General features: G+C 39.5%; 1 protein-coding gene across 2 annotated transcripts in view; it reads left to right on the top strand.

Moving 5' to 3' along the window:
• slc4a10b (solute carrier family 4 member 10b) overlaps nucleotides 1-23,014 on the top strand; it is a 31,710-nt gene that overhangs the window by 2,005 nt on the left and 6,691 nt on the right. The window contains exons 4-20 of one of the 2 annotated variants that reach the window (XM_018702458.2): nucleotides 114-272; nucleotides 628-689; nucleotides 1,317-2,131; nucleotides 5,678-5,740; nucleotides 7,396-7,460; nucleotides 13,527-13,608; nucleotides 15,663-15,815; nucleotides 15,906-16,044; nucleotides 16,539-16,699; nucleotides 17,027-17,212; nucleotides 18,391-18,479; nucleotides 20,094-20,251; nucleotides 20,401-20,488; nucleotides 21,165-21,311; nucleotides 21,436-21,539; nucleotides 22,395-22,569; nucleotides 22,732-22,865. In XM_018702458.2, coding sequence (XP_018557974.2) covers nucleotides 114-272; nucleotides 628-689; nucleotides 1,317-2,131; nucleotides 5,678-5,740; nucleotides 7,396-7,460; nucleotides 13,527-13,608; nucleotides 15,663-15,815; nucleotides 15,906-16,044; nucleotides 16,539-16,699; nucleotides 17,027-17,212; nucleotides 18,391-18,479; nucleotides 20,094-20,251; nucleotides 20,401-20,488; nucleotides 21,165-21,311; nucleotides 21,436-21,539; nucleotides 22,395-22,569; nucleotides 22,732-22,865 — 2,780 coding nt within the window. Of the gene's footprint in view, nucleotides 1-113; nucleotides 273-627; nucleotides 690-1,316; nucleotides 2,132-4,384; nucleotides 5,741-6,867; nucleotides 6,910-7,395; nucleotides 7,461-13,526; nucleotides 13,609-15,662; nucleotides 15,816-15,905; nucleotides 16,045-16,538; nucleotides 16,700-17,026; nucleotides 17,213-18,390; nucleotides 18,480-20,093; nucleotides 20,252-20,400; nucleotides 20,489-21,164; nucleotides 21,312-21,435; nucleotides 21,540-22,394; nucleotides 22,570-22,731; nucleotides 22,866-23,014 lie in introns of those variants that run through there. The other variant, XM_051071629.1, reaches the window with a different exon arrangement.

Genomic DNA, 23,014 nt, shown 5'->3' with positions numbered 1-23,014 from the left:
AACAGTTTTATTGTAATCTATAATAAGACAGAATTAAACTAGATCTGTTTAACATGATGTTTCAATCGTCTATCAAAAGTTTGACTCTGAGTTTCTTTTAACTGAATCTCCAGATGGTGGTTCTCCAGTCCCTTCACAAGTACCAGCCCAGGCTCCATGTGGTGGAAGTAAACGAGGATGGGACAGAGGACACCAGCCAACCAGGAAGAGTCCAGACTTTCACCTTCACAGAAACGCAATTCATCGCCGTCACAGCTTACCAGAATACCGATGTACGACCACCTCATATTCAACACAACACACTGTCAAATTTCCGCCCAGACGAGCCTATCACAGCCCATCAATTTTCATATTTTTAAAATCGGTGGAAGCAATTTTCATGAATGATAAATTCATGTGGAAAATCCTGTCTATGTTGTTTCATTTCATTTTAAAACAAAGCGCAACAGTGTGGATTTGAATGGAAAACGAGAAAAAAACTGAAATTATAACAAGAGGTTGTTTGTCAATGATCTCAGACTCAGTACTAAATAAAAATCTATATTATAATATATTTGGGGACTGGCGCTGAAGTGCTCTGGTCTCTCCTTTGTCTTCTAACGAATGCATTATTTTTTTTCCCCACAGATTACGCAACTGAAAATTGACCACAATCCGTTTGCTAAAGGATTTCGGGACAACTATGACACGTAAGATTATCTTTCTTTCGTTTTTATTATTATTATTTTTTAATAGATTGCAATTTTGTTACATGCTGCTGTAATTTGATTTTATGAAAAGTCCAACCAAACTGTTTGTCATTAAAAGGATGAAATCCACCTCTGTAATCCTGCTGAATATTTACTGATGTGTCATCTAAATTGGAGGAGGCTCATAAGATTTTCGAAAATGAATCGATTTTGTATTGACTGCAACTGAAATAAGGGGTTTTCAGTTTAACACAGAAATCGAGTCGTGTAAATATTTGACAAAACAAAATAGGACATCAAATATTCCATATAATTGTTCCGTTATACTCTGTTGATTCACGTGAGTTCGGCTTGTTTCGCATTGAAAATAAGTGAATATTGTGATTTATTGTGACATTTTTTTGACAATGCAACGTTGCATGTATTGATTTTTTTTCTTAGTATAAAGCAGTTGAAATGTTTTGATACCCTGCAATTATCTCCCCTAGTAAAGAGGGCTGATTTTTTTTCTCTCAAATGAAGTGGTGAAATGGACATTAGCCTACATTCTTTGACTTTTATATGACCAGCCATGGCGCACGGTTTCGATTCTGAATTGTTTCTCTGTTTTTCTCTCCATCTTTTCAGTGTCTACACAGGCTGCGACATTGACCGCCTAACTCCATCACCGGGTGACTCTCCGCGTTCACAGATCGTGCCGGGTGCGAGATATGCCATGCCTAGCTCTTTCCTGCAGGACCAATTTGTCAGCACTTATGCCAAATCTCGCTTTCACCCTGGCGTGGGGACTGGTCCTGGCACGGAGCGCAGCGTCCCACTCGGCAACAGCTTGCTATCCCCGCAGCAAACCGAGGAGCCCACTGTTGCCACCCCCCCGCAGCGATGGTTTGTCACCCCTGCCAACAACCGACTGGACTTTGCTGCCTCGGCATACGACGCCGCTGATTTCGCCGGTAACGCGGCCACCTTGCTGTCCTACGCAGCGGCCGGAGTGAAGGCTCTTCCCCTGCCGACTGCAGGCTGCTCCAACCGGCCTCTTGGCTATTACGCAGACCCGTCAGGCTGGGGAGGACGCACGCCGCCGCAGTACTGTGGCGTAAATAGCAAACCCAGCTCGGTCTTTTCCTGCTGGCCCGCTAACTCTATCGGGGGCAGAGCGGGCGCCAACTACCTGGCCGAGGAGGGCGACACCATCCCGACGGAGAGATCACCGATCGGTGGCTCGGAGGAGACCAAACCCAAAGACATGGCATCAGAGTCGAGCTGGATAGAGACGCCGTCCTCCATTAAGTCCATTGATTCGAGCGATTCTGGGATCTTTGAACAGGCCAAAAGGAGAAGAATCTCACCGTCTGCCACGCCGGTTTCAGAGACAGTGTCCCCGTTAAAGTCTGAGCTGCTGGCACCGAGAGAGTGTGAGAAGACCTGCACAAAGGACATTGGTTATTACAGTTTCTATCCTCACAGTTAAAACAACAAAAAACTCTCTATCTATCTATCTATCTATCTATCTATCTATCTATCTATCTATCTATCTATCTACAGGTTAATCAATAAAAATGAACTTAAAAATTAAGTTGATAAGAACTGCCACCTCCTCAGTTAATGGCCAAAGTGTAAATTCTTCCACTACTGACTGCTCAGTCCTTTCATGGGTTGGGCACTTTCTTTTCACACTATCAAGTCAAAAAAAATAAAAATAAACAAAAAAAAAACAACAACTGTAATTATGAATATAATGTACATAATATTGAACATTTGGTGATAGTGATTGGATGTACACAAAAAAGATAAAATCTGATTCCTAAGTAGTGTCTTAAAAAGCGAACCTTCCTCTCTTAAGTAGCCTAAACTGTTAGTTTAAAAAAAAAGAAAAAGAAAAGAAAGATATTGAGAATCTGTACATTAAATGTCCTCGTGTAGCATATACTGGCATAATAATCCCTGTCAGTGAAAAAAAAAAAAACACAATGTATTTTGTACTTTATCAAAGCTGTAGGCTACCAAAAGTTTATGACGTTACCGATCACTGCTACATTTATGATACATGTGGTTAAAGAAGTTATAAATGTTGGTAATGTAGACTTAGGGTCTTATTTATTTATTTATTTATTTGAGCCGGTTATTTTTCATAGCCTGTATGCTATGCTGTTGTGAAAATCTCTGTACCTGCTGTAACGTGATTGAAACATAATAAACGATGCTATCATCAGGACAAGTAAGAAATGTCTTATTCAATATCATATCAAAAAATGACCAATCTCCATTTAAATTGTCTTTACGTAGACGAAGAGTTTACATTTGGCTGTTTTTTCATGAACGCACCATTTTTTTTCTCCACACATTCAAAGCGGTTATATCTATATAGAAAATCAGAAATGTTTTAATCTCGATATTATCACTTAGAAATGATCCCAATCACTTACTGCTGTTCCATCATTGTTCCCTCTGCACGTACGAGGCTTTTTTTTTTTAAATGGGAGGAAAAAAAACTATTCGCGATTTCAAAGGTTTAATGAGAGACTTCCACGTGGCAAAAAAAACGGCAGAGCCCCCCCCCAAAAAAGTTTAATTAGTGAGGGCACAGAAATAATGAGAGATCAATAATGGGAAACACTGTGAATGAAACTGGACCGTTATATGTCGATGTGTAACTTTGTTATTAGTCATAATTCTAAGTGATCGAAGTGGTTTCTTAAGATTTTTTTAAAGTACCTGACTGAATGGTTTTGCCTGTAGATATTTTTTCTGACTCAACAAATAAGCATTGTTACACTAGCATTTGGTTGGAATGACTTTGCCATAGTTTTGCCAAGAAATTAGTAGGAGGATGAAACTTCTTCTTCTTCTTTTTTGGCCATTGTACACATACTGAAAAACTGTTAGCAGGTTAGCAGGTTTTCTGCTCGGCGGCCTGAAGAAGTGATGTCGATTGTGTGAAAAGGTGCAAAGGACCAGAACAGAGCCGCAGTAGCCAGGGGTTAGGGATAAATCTCACAACATTTTATAAAATATGTGATGAGTGTAAGAGTTCATTTTAAATGTAATTACCTGCAGATTGATCAGTTAATTGTCGATTGAACGATTTAAGCCATATTTATTCTTTGCCTTTTAACTGCGTGACGTTAATAATTATTGAACACGGAAATCAGTAAATACAAAAAATAAATACATATAATTGAAACTAATGCATAATAAACCCAGTTTGCACTTAATTGGAATTTCAAGGAGATGCTCACAGCTGTCAATAAGAGCTGTGGCATTTTAGTTACAATTTGTGTGTGTGTGTGTGTGTGTGTGTGTGTGGTGTGTGTGTGTGTGTGTGTGAGAGTGAGTGCAAATGCTCACTCTGACAGTCAGTGATAGGCCTTCCCGGGGATAAACAGCAGATGGCGATAAATGAATGCAGGTCCTGTAATCAAACAGCTCATCAGTTTTGTGGCTCGGCGCTCTCAGGAGGTCAGGAGCTGCTTTAAGAAATTCTGAAGCGCACGTGTTTTTTTTAAAAAATGATTATTTATTAATAAACGAACTTCTATTTCTGACTCAATTATAGACCCTTGCTGCTGTTTTCCTCTGGACTCAGCCACACGTGCATCGTGATCTACACCAGATGGCGGCACTTTACTATTATTAAAGGAGTCCCTGCTGGTAACGGGACTCAAAACTGCAGTGCCAAATGTGTGTTTCAGCAGCAATCCCCTAAACTCGGATGAACACCACAAACAGGCTTGTAAACGCTCTCCCTGACAACAATCAAAAGTGCAATATATGAGGACTTAGAACTAACAGAGTCGCAGGACAAATACCAGTGTGAAAACACACTGGATGATCTGCTGGCGTGGGTGGCTGGCACACCTGCGCCCACTTGGACCAAATAAGACTCGTCATGTGGACGCCTGCTCACCCTCAAGTTCAGTAACTTCAAAACATTTCTTCTGTCTTTCAGCCATAACTGTGTGGATGTTGGTCCTCAGAGGGAGGTAGACGATGCAGAAGGGAAATATGCCAACGACACATCCACTGCTGGCTTTGCAACTGTGGTGATAAGTGACAATTTCAGTGTAAATCATATGCATGCTCTCGTTGATTCACCACTCAACAATAAGACGGATAAACGTCTCTCTGTATTATTATATAATCACTTCCCATCTGAGGATTTGGCATCGATCATTCCTGCACAAGTTTCACTATTTCTAGTCACAGAGATGTACAGTCTTATCTGCTACATAGCCCTGTTGTTTTCCATCTTCAGTTTATTTAAAGGTCAGACGATGCAGAGGTTTCAGAAGGCTCGATTTTATCCTCTAACACAAAGTCATTATCCCCAGAGAACTGGTAAATACCTTGAAAAAAAATGCAATTTATAAAGTGACCCTGTAAGTGATTTTATGTCGTTACAGTATTTTTTAATTGATTGTTTTCTTACCTGGTTTTTTGGAGTTCAGTTCTTATGAACTGTATTGTGTAGAATATGTGAGGAAAAACATTCAACACAGATGGCGGAGCTGAGAGTTGGACTGTTTGGTTTTCTGCTAAAATAGTCCTCATGAGTAAGCCTGTATACTCACTGAGTCAGAGACTAATAAATAAACATATGAAATAGTTATATAACCTTCAACAACAAACAGCACACCTCATCCACCATCTTTGGAAAGAAAACACTGTCTCTGCTGATTTCAGTAATGTTTTCTGTCAGCTGATTTTTTTAAATTTATTTTTTCATTTTATCATATCTCACTTCTGCGTCCGAAACAAAGGCTAAACATTTCAGGAGTGACGCGTCCACGTCAGCCGTGGCAGAGATGCGCATGTTTTTCATAAACGGTGACGGCGTCTGAGAGGCGCTAATCAGCGTCTCCGAGCTGCTGATCGCCCGACGACCATATAAACATGTGACCGCTGTGTGGTCGCTCAGTTCACTGCTACACCTGACGGGATTTAACACACAGCGGAGGTCTCTGCTGCATCTCTCTGTTACCGTGAAGTGTTGGGAGGAGATGATGGACACCAAGGACCAGGGCGCTCAGATAGAGCCGCTGCTGCCATCGGTAAAGAGCAATGATCTCTTGGGGCAAATATTTACTTGTGTAGGCTAGTTTAATGTACCAGGAAGACTGTTAGGCTTAACCAGCGTATACTATATGGAGTCTGATGATATAACTTTAAAAGATATAATTAAAATTGCAACAGTTGCTCTAGGGGGCAGATACAGTGTTAAAGTCAGTATCCTTCCACAGGTGGCTATCTGTGCAGAGCTCTACTCACTCACTGAAAATTACTTTCACCAGCAGTAACAGTGTGTCAGCTTGCAATCTGCTGGTGCTGCATTACTGATTGGAATTTGTTTCATCCAATGAGCCAAAATGTGACCTCATCTTTAGCAGCATGATGTGAAGGTTACTTTCACTACCAGGTCTTTCTTGTCTGTTTCAATATGATACAGTTTTACAGTGTGACATGTATGCTGTGGGCGTGATTAAGTGACGTCCCTTTATTTTGTGCTATATAATTTCTTACATGACAAATACCTGTTGTGGCAGATGTCCTGTTAATTTAGTAAATTCAGACAGAAGTGACCCTGTGTCGTCTCATTCTGGAAATATACTGTGCCATAGATTAAAGTTAATGTTAAATGCATCATGGGGGATGCTGCCCTGACATATCCTCACAAAGTCAAACTCTGTTTTAAAGATTTCTTTTGGAGAAATGAGTCCATCCAATCCAGATAAAAGAAAATAAAGTCTTTGAGGGGTTGTCCTGAGAGAGATGTAGGTCATCTTCCATTGCTCTTTGCTGATTATTTTGGAAGAGATTTGTTGTCATTATCCACTTGCAGTTTATATGAAAAACAGATTTTTCCATTTAGCTGAAGGTATTAGACTGACAGACTTTTGGCTGAGAGTTTCTTTGCTGTGGTTCTACTCTTAGTAGCTTTGGCTTCAAAATGTTAGGTCATAACCTGACCTTAAATGTCCCTGAACATTTAAGAATTTAAACAGAACATTTCAGAGTTAATCTTTATCTGATTTGGAGTGAAAAATATGCTCAAATGTGAAAATGTTATGGTCGGGCTGATTCCTAAAGTTTGGAACTTCCTATGTTACACACTGAACACTGCAAATATTCATGAACCCTGCTACCTGTCAAACTAACATGATGATTTACTATCTTTCAGGCCGATTCTTCCTTTGGTGCATCAGTTGGGCATAGAAGTTTGGTGAGTTGAATTCCCTAGATTTTACAGCTTCTGTTACTATGAGGATCAAAGTTACAATTAAAAACTAGCATATACAATGTACATTTTGTTACACTGATTTTTAATTATTATAAATTATGAAGAGTGCAAGTAGAAGACAGACCCGCTGATGGAGCTGCAAAAACACTTCCTACATAATGAGCCCATCTATAGCTTTATGTTATATGCAGTATATAGAAAGAGGAGAGCGACAAGGCTCTGTATCAATCAAGCTTTGTCTTGGATAAGGTGCTGCTGCAGAAGGAGTGATGTCACTGCTATAATCTCATGATGTGAGTCTGGTCACTCTGTTGATAGATACTCAATCAGAAATTGCAGTTGTTTGACACACCAGAAGGGCATCAGTGTTTATCAGGCATGGTGTGAAGCAGGACAGCAGGAGTTTGCGCTGCAGAGCTCAGCTTTCAGTCTGCATTGCACTCTGACTAAACCGATTTTATAGTGGAGAGGACACAGAGGGAGCGCTTATGCATTCTGAAAACTTGGAGGCTCCTTGGCTCTTCAAATATCAGGTAGGACAGGGCTTGATGCCCAGGACCATTCTGACATTATTGAGTACATATTCTAATTGCTGCGTTTATCAGAGTGCAAAGTCTATATTTTCAGAGGTCAGAATGCCACAACATTTTCTATGGAGATCCTTCTCTCTGAGTGTCCAAAGTGAGTGCAAAAGCGTGATAAAACTGACAACAGTGCAGAAGTAGAAAATAGCTTTTTCCCTCTGACCACAACTGATCCATCTTCTAGTTTAAAGAGGGAAAGAGACATTAAGTCTGGCAAAATGAGTGCTCAAAGCTGTAAAAAAATACCTTAAATAGAAGCTCTGAAGAATTTAGTACTAATGTGTCCTCTCACAGGATGTTGAAGTTTATAGCAGAAACATTTAAGGATTATAGTGCATTTTGCACCACATGAAAGCCTGTGCAGTTAATGATATTGCTGCCACTGATGGTTCCAAAATTGCCACAGCTGTATGGATCAGATCCAAGTATGTGCCACATCCTGTAATATCTCTTCAGCTCTGTGGTTTGCCAGTCCTTTAACATGTTTTTGCTGGTGAGTAGTTAATCATTAATCTAAAAAGCAGCTGTGGGGTTTTGTTTTGGCTGGGCTATAACTGGACCACTATACACTACTGCTACTATAGACAATACTCCACTTTGGGATTCCTGTTTTCCTTCAGAACCTATTTGTCTTGAGAACATAGTTCATTGATCTGATCTAATTCAGATGAGAGCCCACTTGGGTGTCCGAAAATAGTATCAACCAATCAGTAGCATCAGTCTGATATGGTTGTGTGTCAAACGTGTCCAGTCAACCTGTTTAAACAGCACAAAAAAATAAAACAGCTTTTTATGTGAGTCATGTCAGTTCCCTCAAGAGGATATTTGTTTTGAGAGGGCTTAACTGATTATGGTGTCAGGAGCATAGGAGTACTATATACAATTGCTTCCCTGCAGATAGTTTTCAGAAATGGATTGTAATTTATAGTTTAAAATGTTACCATTGTATGTGAGCACAGAGCACATTTAATATGGGCTAATGTGGCTGGTGCTTTAGTAACAAATACTGGCAGTTTAATCTGAGCAGGGATGTTGATCCGTGCCCTGTGTATTTGTAGACAGATTATCAACATCAGCCTCATGGCCTGGCCAGCCCATGTGGCACTGCAGCTGTGAACAGCAGTGCCCTTCATTATTATAATGCCTTGATGGTCAACTGGTGGTCAAGATGGCTCAGGGAAAAGCTGATATCAGGCAGGCTTACAGGATAAAAATACCTGCTGTAATAAGTGCTTTGAATTTGTTTGGCTCTGTTGAGGAACAGCCAGTCTCTGTGAATTTAGCAGAGCTCCCTTCAGCACTTAGTAAGGGCAGTTGCATGTTTGTTTTGCTCTCTGAATCCCCGCTGTTGCTGCTTGGATTTACAGTAAATGACAGTGTCAAATGAGTTTTACTCTTAAGCCCATACCACTGGTGTTTTAATCAACACCAGTATGGTGCCAAGCTCTGGTAAGATAATAATGTCTACATGTTGGCAGTGTTTGGTCACACATCTCACAGACTGTTCAGTAAACACTGTAGCAGTGCTGTTTGATGAACACTGGTGGTAGTAATGGGAATTTCCCTTGAGTGTAAACTTATTTCATGTATGCATTAATTGTTCATATTCATAAGGATTATCTGTTTTAGTGCTTAAAAGTATAAAATGTAACTACAGTATTAAGTCTGCTGTCTGCATTGGAAGCTGTTCAGTCTGTCAGTCCAACACTTAAAGTCTAGAGAGAAAATTTTAAAATTTGAGACAACTACAACATGGTCCATAGAGGATCCAGTCCTGGTGACTCTGGAGATCCTGCCTGAAATTCCTGTCAGCTTGCTGTTAACATGATGCTGACATTAGCATGCTAGAATCAAAAAATAAGTTTTTGGTTTAATGCGGAGTTATGTGCCAGACTGACTTGATGGAGTCATTGTGTGGTGGTCAAACAGCCAGTGGTGATTGTATGAAATCACTGTGTTCTGTGAAGAAACACATAACACAACTTCCTGTAAGACTTCAGATTGTTGTTTTAACAATTTGGCTTTTGTACTGATAAACAAGCAGCAGTTAGTGGGCGGTTTTGTTACCTTTGAACAGAGCATAAGTGTATTTCCCAAAACGCTGAATTACTTCTTGAAGGAATATCATGGCGTTTTTTCTGGCAGCCGACTTTTTGCCCACCAGGGGTAAAGATAGCAGAATTACTGCTGTGTTGTTTACGAATAATTCATTCAAAAGAACAAATGTTTTGGGTGAATGAACTGAACTGAATCACTTCCTGAAACCATCCGTTCATGTCTCAGTTCAGTTGAGCTCTGAGTCAGTTGTGAACAAATGTGCAGGGATACCCCAACATGGAGGCCACCTTTTTCTTCCTGCTAACAGATAAAGTCCCTGAGAGTTAGCACAAGATAATCAATGGCTTAGTCAATGTCCCAATTGCTCACATGGTTACACTTTCCCCATTGATAAACACAAACTTAAAATTAGTTAGACTGGCCCTGTAAATAATAAAATTAAATGTGTATAAAATGTCTTTCTTGGCTAATTAGTTATCAGTTAGTGTAATATCTACAAAATTGCTTATGGTTAGTTTTGTTGAGGTTGAACTGGAATTTCCTATATCAAAAAAGTCCCTTAAACATCTCACAGTGATATCAGATACTGCTAGCCTTCTACTGAAACCCCACAAATCTGATTTATCACAAGCATTAGTGACATCATCAGCCAATCAAATTTTGATGTTCAATGACAGGACGCCCTCTGGGCCCAGCGACTGCCCAGTGTTACCCCCAACTAACGTCATGAACTTCACGTATGAACGTGAGGTTGAGCGAAAAGAAAATGGCAGCCGCTCTCACCGCTGAACCAAATCTTGTTGCCAGTCTACTGATACCATTTTTCAAGGCGCACTTATGGAGACAAAAGAGAAATAACTGAGAAAGGAAGACGTACACCCAAAATGAATTCACTAACAAAGGCCAGCAAGGGTTTTGTGGGCGATTTCAAAGATTGAAACTATGAGCGTGGAGTGGCTAACAGCTAGCATCGAGCACAACAAGCTATTTTGTTGACCTTGTTTACTTTTTAATACTAGTAAAGTGACATGGGGTAATTCTAGCTTTAGCGTACCGAATAGCTTCACCGAGGCAACTCTTAAACACCACGACTCCGAGCGCCATATAATGTCGGTAGGGCACTTGAAAACATTTGGTGAATGTCTGGTGGATTTGCAGCTTGATGAGCGGAGGAACGGGATATCAGCGTCCACAATGAGAAGGTCAGAAGGAACCGGATATCCTGAAGCACCTTATCGACTGTGTCCTCTTTCTGCACAACAAGAATTATCTTCAGGGACACGAGGAATCCAGAGATTCGCTGAATAGAGCAATTACTTGAACTGTCACGCTGTTAGCTGTTATAGGAACATCAGGAAATTTTCAAAATAATCTATAATAAGACTGTCTTCTCTCCATCGTGAAAGAACTGCTCAATCAACTGAAGCAAAAAAGACACCTACATGAGGATGTGTTTGAATGCGTTGTCAAAAAAGACAGACGCATGGACTTTATTTGCAAGTGACCGGTGAGTGCTTTACTGTTTGACAAGTTGCACATTGTGGTTTACGCCTGATAATGGGTATTATTAATGACTTTGACACGTTATTGAGGCATATTGATAACACTGTGGCGTGAGGTTGCATCGCTGTGGGTGCATTTTAGAGAGACGTGAATGTGCACAGTGACACAAGTGTATTGGCAGATTACTTTATTGATCCATGTAGTAAAATGTACTCTGCATTTAACCCATCCGCATCTAGCCTACTGTTGTAATTGTTGATCAGCCGTCCTTGGTGTGTGGCATTATGTGCGCATTATTTGCATGCAGCTGAGTTGGTTCTAACAACGACGTGTAAAATGTGTGTGTATGTGGTTTACAATTGCTTGCTGAAGGCCCTGACTGAAACCCCACGGTACGGCACTGCCATATGAGATGAGAGTTTAGAGACTCACTGTTGCTGCTGCAGCTGTGATGAGAGGAAAAGACTCACTGAGGAGCTGCATGTTCAGTGATTTGTTCACTGAACGTACTACACAGTCAACGTGAGCCCCGAGTGATAGTCAGCAGCTCAAACTGCCGGAATCAGGCCCAACAAATTCAATAGTGATGCCAAGCTGTAGGAGGTCATAAAAAACCAGTGTAAAAACCAAGAAACTTTAAAAAATATCAAGAATTATAAACAGAGTTTGGCGTGTTGTGTGTGTCAAATAGACTGCACTTATATATCAGCTTCAGAAGCCAGGGATCATGAGGAACACCATATACACTATTCAGTTGTGTTTCAGTTCAGTGAGAAGGACTGTACAGTCAGAGCTGTGGTCCAGCTCTGCCTTGAACAAATCTTTTTAATGTACTGATTGTAGTGATTCAGTGCACTGAAAATAATTGCTTGGCTCATCACTGTTAAGAAGAGCACCTATCTCTTTATTTCTCGTCCCCCGAGCAATTTAGATTTTTGTGTTGTGTTGTGTTGTGTCAATTACAGCCACTAGCATTGTTCTAGACGTATAGTCCTTCACTGATCCTTAGTTCAACCTTTTGAGGTGTTGTAAATTATTTTCACAGGGTCATAATTACATAGATTTCAATATATAAATAATAATAATAAATATGAATTGAATCATTGTCTCACTGTTTGAGGCTACACAGTTGTGCACTGGCTGTGGTTGCATGTTGGTTTTGATTTTATAATGGAATGTTGTAAAGATATAAAACTTGAATAGTGAATAACATTAAGTTTTTATAAAAAAGCAAAAGCAGGTGCTGAATTTGTATCTTTGCACGTGCATTATTAAATGACAAATAACGGTGCTGGTTTTACTGGTTCTCTCTTTTACCACCTCCTCACTCTCATCTTCTTTCTCAGTTATTGCATAAGCAGACCGACATTCTCACCACAGGATGATGGTTTTCTCACCAACTCTAATCAGTTTGATCCATGTGCTCCAAGTCATCTCCTGCTAATGGCAATGTCTGCCTGTCCTGCTGCATTTCTCATGTTCTTTTTTTTGAGCTGTCAAAAACTCATAACTAGTTGTGGTAACTGCTTATTAACTGCAGTTACATGTGGAACAGGTGTTCAGAGAGGGTTCAGCCTAGTGATGCTGTCAGACAGGAAGGTCCATAAGGAAAGCTCAAACAACCTTAGTGACATTTTCAGCAGTCATTCAGTGTTCTCTCTTGTAATCTGACAAAAGCTCTGCACTGAGGATTATGCTCTTCTTCTTCTTTTTTTTGGCCTTCTGTCACTTCTGCATTGGATGACCTGCATAGACCAATGCTATTATCTTCACCTCTGCTCCAATGAAGAAGTAATGTCATATCACAACTAATCATAACAAAACAGCTCTATTTAATATAAATAATAATAATATATTATAACAAGATAAACGTGGGTGGTAAAAGAAAGATTCATAGTTTTGTGATCAAAATTTAGTGTTTTTTATGTAAAGGAAACAAATTAGATTGTAGTAACATAAAATAAGAAACAACAAAACAGCCACCAGCTTACTTTTTAAAAACTTTTTCAAAATGAGGTCATGTGGTGATTCACTTTTTGAGCTGGGGTCCCATTAACAAAGTAACACAGGTCACTGCAAAGGAAGTGCCTTGAACAGAAGAAAAACTTTAATTGTAGGTGAGTAATTTATTGTCCCCATTATGAAAAGCTTTCTGTTTGGATTTAGATGACCTGCTTTCCTCTTCAAGATGAGACGTGCAATTAGTTTCCACGGCAACCATGCTATTCAGTTGGATAATGTGTTTGTTCATAATGCCCTCGACTGTGAGGGAACACCAAGTCAACAAACATTTAATTTCATGTTGCTTTCAGTATACTGGAAGAAATGTTGTACTGTGTTTCACTTCCAGCTGTGTGATTGATGTGATACTCTATGACTATACTTACTGAATAATGCTTATACTATCATTATGTTGAATATGTGTTTGTGTTTGTTTATCGATGTGTCCAACAGAGGAATGACGATGAGGCTGTGGTGGACAGAGGAGGAACGCGGTCCCAGCAGGGAACCAACTTTGAGCAGGAAGATCTCGAAGGTACCTTTGCTGACACTGAATGCATGAGGAATACAAAGAGCTTCGGAGCACTAAAAGGCTGCTGCAGCAGAGTCCGCCCACTCTGTCCTTACAACTGCTGTTTTTCCTCTTGACAGTTTTTTTCATAGTTAAAAGATAAGAGCAGAGTGGGAGGCTGAAGCTGTGGGTGAGATGAGTTCACATCAGTAATTTCATAAGCACTGAAAAACACAGATAATCAAAACAAAGATACAAATAGTGCAGGTGAGTAACTTGAGTAAGCTTTCCACACCTGTATCTGCACCTGATATGCAGCTTTTCAGTGAAAATTTCAAGTAAACATAAGGTGGTGTGCTCTACTTTTAAAAATTGACCTTTTGTTTTTCCTATGAGGGAATCACAGACCATTACACTATATTTAGCTATAAAATATTGTCATAATACAGATAGCCTTTATGTATGGCATGATTGTAAGTGAACTTTACTCCTTAACTGAGAACATATTCTTGAACCCACAGAAAATTTTAGATCTCGTGTTCTCTGATAGCCTCCTCTTTGCAATTTCTTTCTAGAGTTGAATAGGATCAAAAAAGAAAAGGAAAAGAAGAAAAAGCAATAAAATCCTGTAAAACAAAACTGTCGTTTTTGGATTTTGAGCTATTGGGATGCTTGTAACATGTAAGCGGTCAACGGGTGTCAATAACTAATCCAGTGATTTTTAATTTGCAATATTCAGAACAAAATCCCATGTCCTATGCATAGGTAATGGCATGCTTTGGTTTTAAATTTCAAAAACATGAAGTAAAAGTTTTTTGATTGAAGAATACCTTAAATAATTGCTTTTGTCTATGACTAGCATTTTGGCATAGCTGTAGCAATCATTCCTTCTGGATTACACTGTATATAATGTATGTGGTTGTCTGAATCCTCGTGTCATACTGCAGTGAGCTGAGTGGGCTGACTTATGAGTACAAAAACAGATATGCTCTCTCCCTTCCCCTCTCCATCTCGCTCACACAGTCTCACACCTGTACTAACACAAACATGGACACACACACACACACAGTTGTGCAAGGCAACACAAATTCACACAGCTGCAGAGCATGGGTACAAACACTGTAATTTACAAACAACTAAGATACAAACATAAACGCCTAATTAGATAATGGCAACACTATATTTTGCACATCCTGTATTTTATGTGTAAATTCACATTGTCATGAAAACGCAGTGAATGTACAGTTGCTCCTTTACTGTGCTATGTGTACTATAATCTTGTGCCAGTGCTGACCAAAAACACAATCACTAGTTATTAGTACCACTTTCTCTCAAACATTCACACTTTGTTTAAAAGTAATATGAACACATTTTAATCCATATATTAATTGTTTGTAATGATCACTAATTGAGGCACAGAGTTGTCTACCTGTCTCTTCCTGGGCTCTTTGCTTCTGTGTGCAGATGCATACGCAGAGACGCACATGAAACAGGAAGCAGAGAGAGAGAGAGACGTGAATATAAATTATCTTTTAATTTTTACATTTTTTTTCTTTGCTTTTCTTGGGAGGGTGGGGGGTCCTGTTGGTGGGAGTAGGCCACCCACCAACAGACCTACCATTTCCCCTACCATTGGTAGGGGAAACGCTGATAATTAAATTATCTGTTCCAACCACTATTTTTTGTCTGTTATTATTAAACAGAGCCAAATGTTACTGGTAGAAAACCCTTCACTAACATTATTTTCAGGTTGAGAAAGTAATTCCAATAATGTTTTCGCTGTACAGCCATAACAGGTGGTATATAACTTCATGCTTAGGGTGGCATGATGAATTATAAAGCTGCAGTAACCATTACATTATTATATATTATCTTTTGAGCAAAGCACTTTATTACAGTAAAACAGTGCCCATGATGAATAACATAAAGCTTAAAAGAGAAATGCAAAGAATTAGTGCTTAACCATGATCAGTGAAATCATACTGATTATCTATAAAGCTTCTGGGAACACACACACACACACACACAGGCATCTTGCAGTTGATTTGAACTTTAACTGCTGTGGGACTTGTCCCTAGGCCACAGGACTCTCTACATCGGGGTCCATGTCCCCCTGGGCAGCACCAGGCACCGCAGCCATCGCAGGCACCGTCACCATGGAAACAAGCACAGGAGGAGGAGTAGGGACCGGGTCCTCACCTTGGTTGAGGGTAGAGAGTCTCCTCTTTATGGTACCAGCCGCAGTCATGACCTTGCACGCATTATATAATTTTACCCTCATTTCAGGTTTGGACCACTCATTCAGTTGCTTATGTTCCCAGACACTCCCTCCCAGAGAGTGCAGTTCCTGCTGGGCACTGAGGATGATGATGAAGAGCATATTCCTCATGACCTCTTCACAGAGATGGATGAGATCTGTGTGAGGGATGGGGAGGATTCTGAGTGGAGGGAAAGTGCTAGGTACTGTTAAGACTGTCGTGTCGTCATCAACATAGCATTCACACACAGTCATGACCTACATGTCATTATTGAAAGCTCTGATTGAATGGACCGGTCACGCCGGTGATCCCATGATCCCACTTATACTGATGAGAGATGAAGCTGTGTGTCTAATGTTTGTGTTTCCATTACATTAGGTAATTGTAATTCATTGTTGTAATTGCTCAGGAAATTAACTTCATGTTACTGTTTTTTTCTTTTGATACTTGTCAGTGTTAATCAAGATGTAGAGTTTATTTATTGTGAATTATGATCCTGTTAAAATGATAAATCAGACATTTTTATTTAGTGATACTTTGATGAGAGGCAATAAGGAAGAAGAGTAATTGAGTAAAACAGAGAGAGAGAGAGAGGAACCCAGAATGAATGAGTACTCTTGCTGCATTTAGAACAGACTGCCAGCCAGTTCGTCGTCTGCTGGCCTCTCCTTATTGGAGCTCACACTCTTGTTTCAGGTGGCTGAAGTTTGAGGAGGATGTTGAGGACGGAGGGGAGCGATGGAGCAAACCCTACGTGGCCACTCTGTCCCTACACAGTCTGTTTGAGCTGCGAAGCTGCATTATCAACAGCACTGTACTGCTTGACATGAGGGCTAGTACCATTGAAGAAATTGCAGGTAACTACAGCAATGGTACGCTGGTAGTACCAAGTGACAAAGTTACTGGATTTGTCAAGTAACAACTCTCTGACTTAGAAAAGGAGTGTCTGAAGTTCTTGAAGGTCATGTAATAATTCTACCTTTGAGTGAAGCTGCTGGCTTGCTTCTCAAAAAAGTGTACACGTCTATTTGTTGTTTAACTGTTGTGACTTTGTGATGTCTATTTGTAATCTTGAAATATGAACTTAATCATTTTTTGCATGAAATTCAAGTCACGCTGGACCAAAGTCTCTCAGCTTCATCCTTGAACCATGAATCCTATTAACCTGTCTGTGTCTCCCTCAGACATGGTCTTGGACCACCAGGAATTATACTCACCGCTGGGGGATGAGCTCAGAAAGAAAGTGCGGGAAACTCTGTTGAAGCAGCACCATCATCAGAACCAGAAGAAGCTGGCTAACCGCCTACCAATTGTGCGCTCCATTGCTGACATGGGTCGACGAACGTCTGAGCACCACCTGGACAAGAATGGTGAGAAAAACAGAGACATCGGAAAGTGGAAAAAACAAACTTTTTCCTTGAAGTTGTGTTCATTTAGTTATGTGTTATTGAACAGTTTTACTTTTTCAGGCCTCTATACAAATCAGTCTTTGATCGAACTGGTTGCCACCTGTTGATGTACCACATGTGTGAGAAGGGATCCTATGTTTCAGGGGTCACAAATCAAAAAAGCTTGGAACCATTGCTTTATTGGATTCTATAATGAATCTGGTCAGTGGCGTTGCAGAGTGGATACTTTATAAATGAGCAATATGTGTATGTGTCTTATACGCATATGGGCTTAACTTGCAAATCTTCCACCCACCATCTGCCCACCCACCTGGCACAGCCCCACTGAAGCCAACAGGTGCTGATTTATACAGCCTGTCCTTGCCCCTTTACCAGCTTGTACTTAAAAAACATATTCTGGAGGGGAGTATGGTTTGTGTTGATATTTGCAACTCAAAATAGGTTGTTTTTGTCAGGTTGAATAAAGATGGTTTTAAAAAAACAATGCTCATAAGTAAATTCTATAAATATACATATTTATTTGCTATTGATCTTCACAGTACGAGAACTGTTGGGTTGGATTCTGGGATAAATTTAGTCTAAGACAGACTCATAATTGGAAGAATTTCTTTCTTATATCATTGCCAACTAAATTTTACAAGCATCAGGTCTGCCAGAATTTCACATGACAAAATTAGGTGTGCAGAACACACCAAACTGTCTAAATCATTTTCTAGTATGCTGGAAGTCTTAGTGGTACATCACGAGCAATTTTCACCGGTGTGGCATTTTGAAGCTAATTTTAAAGCAATGCTCTCTGATAATCTTCACGTCACGCTTCCTTAGCATATTAAACACAATAATTACTGTTAATTTCTGTCCCTCTTGTTTAATGAATACAGAAATTAGGCCAGACCTGTCAGCCAGCTTGGCAGTAATCACGTTAATACGAGCCTGGATTTTTTTGAGACAACAGTAATGATGAAAATCAGTTTTTATCCATGATAGCACCTGTGTATGATCCTAACTAGGGAATCTAGAGATATTCTGTGTACTTGGTCGGTCTCGTGATATTTAGTGAAATCATCAGTTGCTGAAATTCATTTATCTATTTATTTATTCTGCCACTGAGTCATAATTCTCCTATATGGATTATCCAGGTCAGATGTCATCCTCTCAGTCTCACTTAGCATGTCCAGATGGGAAGGGGGACGTCAGCAGAGAGAACAGTTCTGTTGACTTCAGCAAGGTATGGTACACTGATTGTACAGTTGCACTGTAATACATGCGTTTCTCAAGCTATGTGCATAATGTTGTAATTCAATATGCCTATTTCATACTATTTTATACTTCTAGAATGAAGTATTGTCCCCTTTGTCCGCTACATTTATTTGATTTAGTTATTAGGTAATTCACAGAATAAGCCTTTACTTAACATGTCAGCACACACATTAATGCATCAGCAATAATAATTCAAATAACTAAGTAATATATATTTTTTGCATGATAAATGTCTGATACTTATGTATAATTATTAATAATAACATACCTTTCTGTATTTTTGCATCTGTATTGTTACTTCTGCTTTTGTATCTTGTGCCAATGTGAAAGGATGACTGGTAACACTAAGTGACAAAATGACGATTATAGTGTGGAACTGTCAAGATGTGTAGTGTACGTGTAATTGTAGCCCAAATGCATTTCTTAGTTCATACTATGAATATGTCATATTTGATGAATATGAGCAGACTATTATATAATTGCGTGTTTCAAACAATGAACAGGAGGTCCTTGTTGGTCTTTTTAATGGAAAGGTAATCTAGCCAGGGATTAGGATTATAACCATGTTAAATATTATAAAAGTCATTCAGCACCGATGATAACCACATGACAACCATACACAGCAAAGATAAAGATAAAATCCTTGTTGAAACCTTTTGTAAAATGTATATGAGTTTAACCTTTTGTCCGGGTCAGTATTTGAATTGTTTCATGTGCCTCTTTCGGTGAAACAGTTTGATCCCTATATGTTTGTGTCAGTGTAATTTTAGATCTGTTGAAATGTCCACATAGCATTTTTCTTAAACATATAAATTTTCTTGCAACTTTTACATTTCTGGTTCAGCTACAGAGTTTTATTTACCTGGCAATCATGTAACAATATCAGTTTTAACTTTAACATTTTATAAATCGCCACTATACCCGTGTGATGTGAGTGATGACCCATCAAAGTATCTAGGTCTAGTTGTCCTGGAGCCATATAAACTCTATGAGGAGACAAACAACACTCCAGTCATCACATTCCACATTTTTCCACATAATTATCGCTGAAAAATCAACACCTTTAATATTCAAACATTTTCTGTGCAATTCAGATCCGCTGCAGAGTGGAAAGCAGATATACAGTAAGAGGATCAGTTTCATAGTCAGGGTCAGCTTTTGTGCGCTTTTAGGCATTTTACTTGCAGGAAATGAAAGATACCCCATCCTTACAAAATATTATGCAAGAGGTCAAACTAACATCTCTATTTCAGTAATCTTCTGTAATATTTATTTTATCTGTTTATTTATCCATTCACTTATTTGAACATGGTGGCCTGTGACACACAAAGCCTGGGCAGCTGGGCTATATTTAGATTACAGTCCAGTCAAACCATTTCATTAGGGGCTTAATGTGAGGATAAACAGTAAAAATAATGACATATTTATAGGATGCACTTTTGAACTTGAATGAATTTTTTTTTTTTTTTTACTTTTCAAAGCATGCCCTTGGTCAAAGCCGCTTAGACCATAATCTAACTGGAGAGGGTGTCAGGGGCTTTTATATGATACTCTCCACACTGTACTTTGTGTCCTCTTTCAGATAGATCTTCATTTCATGAAGAAGATCCCACCAGGAGCTGAAGCATGCAATGTGTTAGTGGGAGAGCTGGAGTTTCTGAACAAGCCCGTGGTGGCATTTGTCCGCCTTTCACCAGCGGTTCTTCTCAATGGGCTGGCAGAAGTCCCCATCACCACAAGGTTACCGCAGTCTGATACTGTGCACCTGCTCAGCCTTAACCAATAATGATCTTTACAGTAGATACACAGCTATGGTGGTTGTGATTCAAATTTGATGTGACAATGCATTTAAAAATAGGAGAGTTGAGAAAGATTGTTCTTGCCTTTAGGTTTCTGTTTATTCTCTTGGGGCCTATGGGTAGAGCGCCTCAGTATCATGAGATTGGAAGGTCCATTGCAACACTTATGACGGATGAGGTAAGAATTCCTTAAGGAAAACCTTATTACCAATAAGCATCCTCCAGGGTTTATTAATGACGGAATGTTTTCAGAGGGTGGATTGCTTCGAATGTCAACCAGGTGTCGAAGTCAGAATTTCTGCAAGCACTTTGCATAAATTCACAGTTCACTAGAACTCAACAAATTCCCAAAGTGATGGAACATTTCTCAGCATGAAACACTATGACATGCTTTTGGCGATTAGTCAGCCCTCATGTCCTCCTTTTTGTTTGTCTTGGATTTAGGCTGCCATCCATCACCACTGAGGAAAAGATCGGCTTTGACAAAGTCGGACTTTATTATCTACTCTTTGGAATGAGTATATATGAGGAGTGTGATTTGAGGATATTTGATCAAGCAGGTGATCAACACTGTTGTTTAACAGTGAGCAGGTCCCAGGTTTTAAAGTCTTAGTCTTGCTTCTGTTTGTGCAGCAGTTGTATAATTACACAGATAATAAGTCGACAATAGACACTGAACTACCAATACATGTGACTTCACATGTCTTTTCAATTATGGTTTAAGTTGGCAGACATCCCCTATTTTTAAATTTCTATCAAGTACAAATGCTTCGTACGCAGTAAGAGTGGTGAGGCTTGCACATACAGTCAGTCAGGACTGCAGTTGGGACCTCAGCATACTTTTCTGTCTCCAGGTTTTCCATGACGTTGCCTACAAAGCTAAAGACCGGAATGATCTGATCGCTGGGATTGATGAATTCCTCGATCAAGTGACAGTCCTGCCTCCAGGAGAGTGGGACCCATCCATACGGATAGAGCCACCAAAAAACGTACCATCTCAGGTCAGTAGGACTGTAGTTAGCTGGTTACCTTCTTTTTCTCTTGATTAGATTTCTACAACAGGTCAGTTGTAGACAAATTTGGATTTGAGTGAGAACTAACTGCTGTGTGCTGTTTCTTAAACAGGAGAAGAGGAAGAAAAGTAACATTTTACCTAATGGATTAGTTGAGGGTGATGAGGAAGAAGAGCATGGTGGCCATGGGGGTCCCGAACTGCAACGCACTGGAAGGTGGGAGAGTCACAAAGGGATGGATAATGTGCAGTGTTTTTGACCAAAAGTTAATTCTGATCAGTAGAATAGTAGTAGTAGAACATCATAAAATCTATATATATATATAGATAGAGGTAAATAAATATTATTTTAAATACCTCATACTAAACTGTGGACATGTAGTGCTGGGTCAGCATGCAGCCTACTCACTGCTTTGGTGCAGGATTTTGTAGTTTGTGTGCTTCAACTGAATTGTATTTTAAAATATTTATATTTTGTTTTAAGTGTTTTAAGTTGTTCCTTAGGTGTTAATAAACATGAAGCTTAATTTATTTTATATAAAACATACTAATATTGGTACAGGGCTCTAAATATTAGCTGGAAATATAGATAAAATTAAGGTAAATGCACGCTTTAAAGTTTATCTGACACTTGTCTTTAATTTTGGCACATATGAATAAGTGATTTTATAAATGCACACATAAAATCAAGGCCACAAACTAAAAAATATTTTTTTTCTACAACTGCATGCTGTATCACTCATCATCTATTCCTGGGTAAACTTGGGCTGTAGTTGAAGTCACTGAGTGGTTTCCATAGAAACATCCTGCCGTGAGATCTCTATCTGCAACTACGCCTCTCTATCACAGGGACATATCACACCAGGCCATACTCAGAGCTGAACATTGGGATGAAGGCAGCAGAAGGAATGCAAGTTAGGAAAACAAAAAAATAAATCTTGCACACTTTTACAAAATAATGCTGAAACCTGCACTTGAGAAATTGCTGTTTCAACATTTTAGTCGAAAATGCTTTTAAAATAGTTTTGCAAGCAAATAAAGAACACGACAAATTTCTGTTTTATATTCCCAGGTGGTTTGGTGGTCTCATTCTAGACATCAAGCGGAAGGCACCCCACTACTTGTCTGACTACACGGATGCTATTAGTTTGCAGTGTGTGGCCTCTTTCCTGTTCCTCTACTGTGCCTGCATGTCCCCCGTCATCACCTTTGGAGGACTACTGGGCGAGGCAACAGAAGGACGCATAGTAATTCACCTGCTCTTTCCTCTAAATGTTCACCGTGTTGCACTGTGTAGTGCTTTAGGCTTTCAGTACATTAAACCAGTAACTGTGTTGCAGTTCAGGGTGATAAAGATTTTGAAGGTAGCTCTTGCTCAGTCATCTGTCTGTCCTCTTTTTATTTCCCAGAGTGCAATTGAGTCGTTGTTTGGAGCCTCGCTGACTGGAATTGCTTATTCCCTATTTGCTGGGCAGCCCCTCACTATTTTGGGCAGCACGGGGCCAGTTCTTGTATTTGAGAAGATATTGTTCAAATTCTGCAAGTATGTTTTATGTTATGTTATGATTTAATGTGACTGTACACATAAATCATCTCACTAAATGACCGGTAATTTTGTGATTACATGTCTGATGTTTTATCAGCTTGTGAACATTGAATGTATAGTCTCTCAAACATCTGGCCTCCAATGGG

This window comes from Lates calcarifer, linkage group LG1 (assembly GCF_001640805.2).
Source record: "Lates calcarifer isolate ASB-BC8 linkage group LG1, TLL_Latcal_v3, whole genome shotgun sequence".
Lineage (NCBI taxonomy): Eukaryota > Metazoa > Chordata > Actinopteri > Centropomidae > Lates > Lates calcarifer.
Note: the sequence above shows the minus strand (reverse complement) of the source record. Positions and strands in the feature narration are given on the sequence as shown.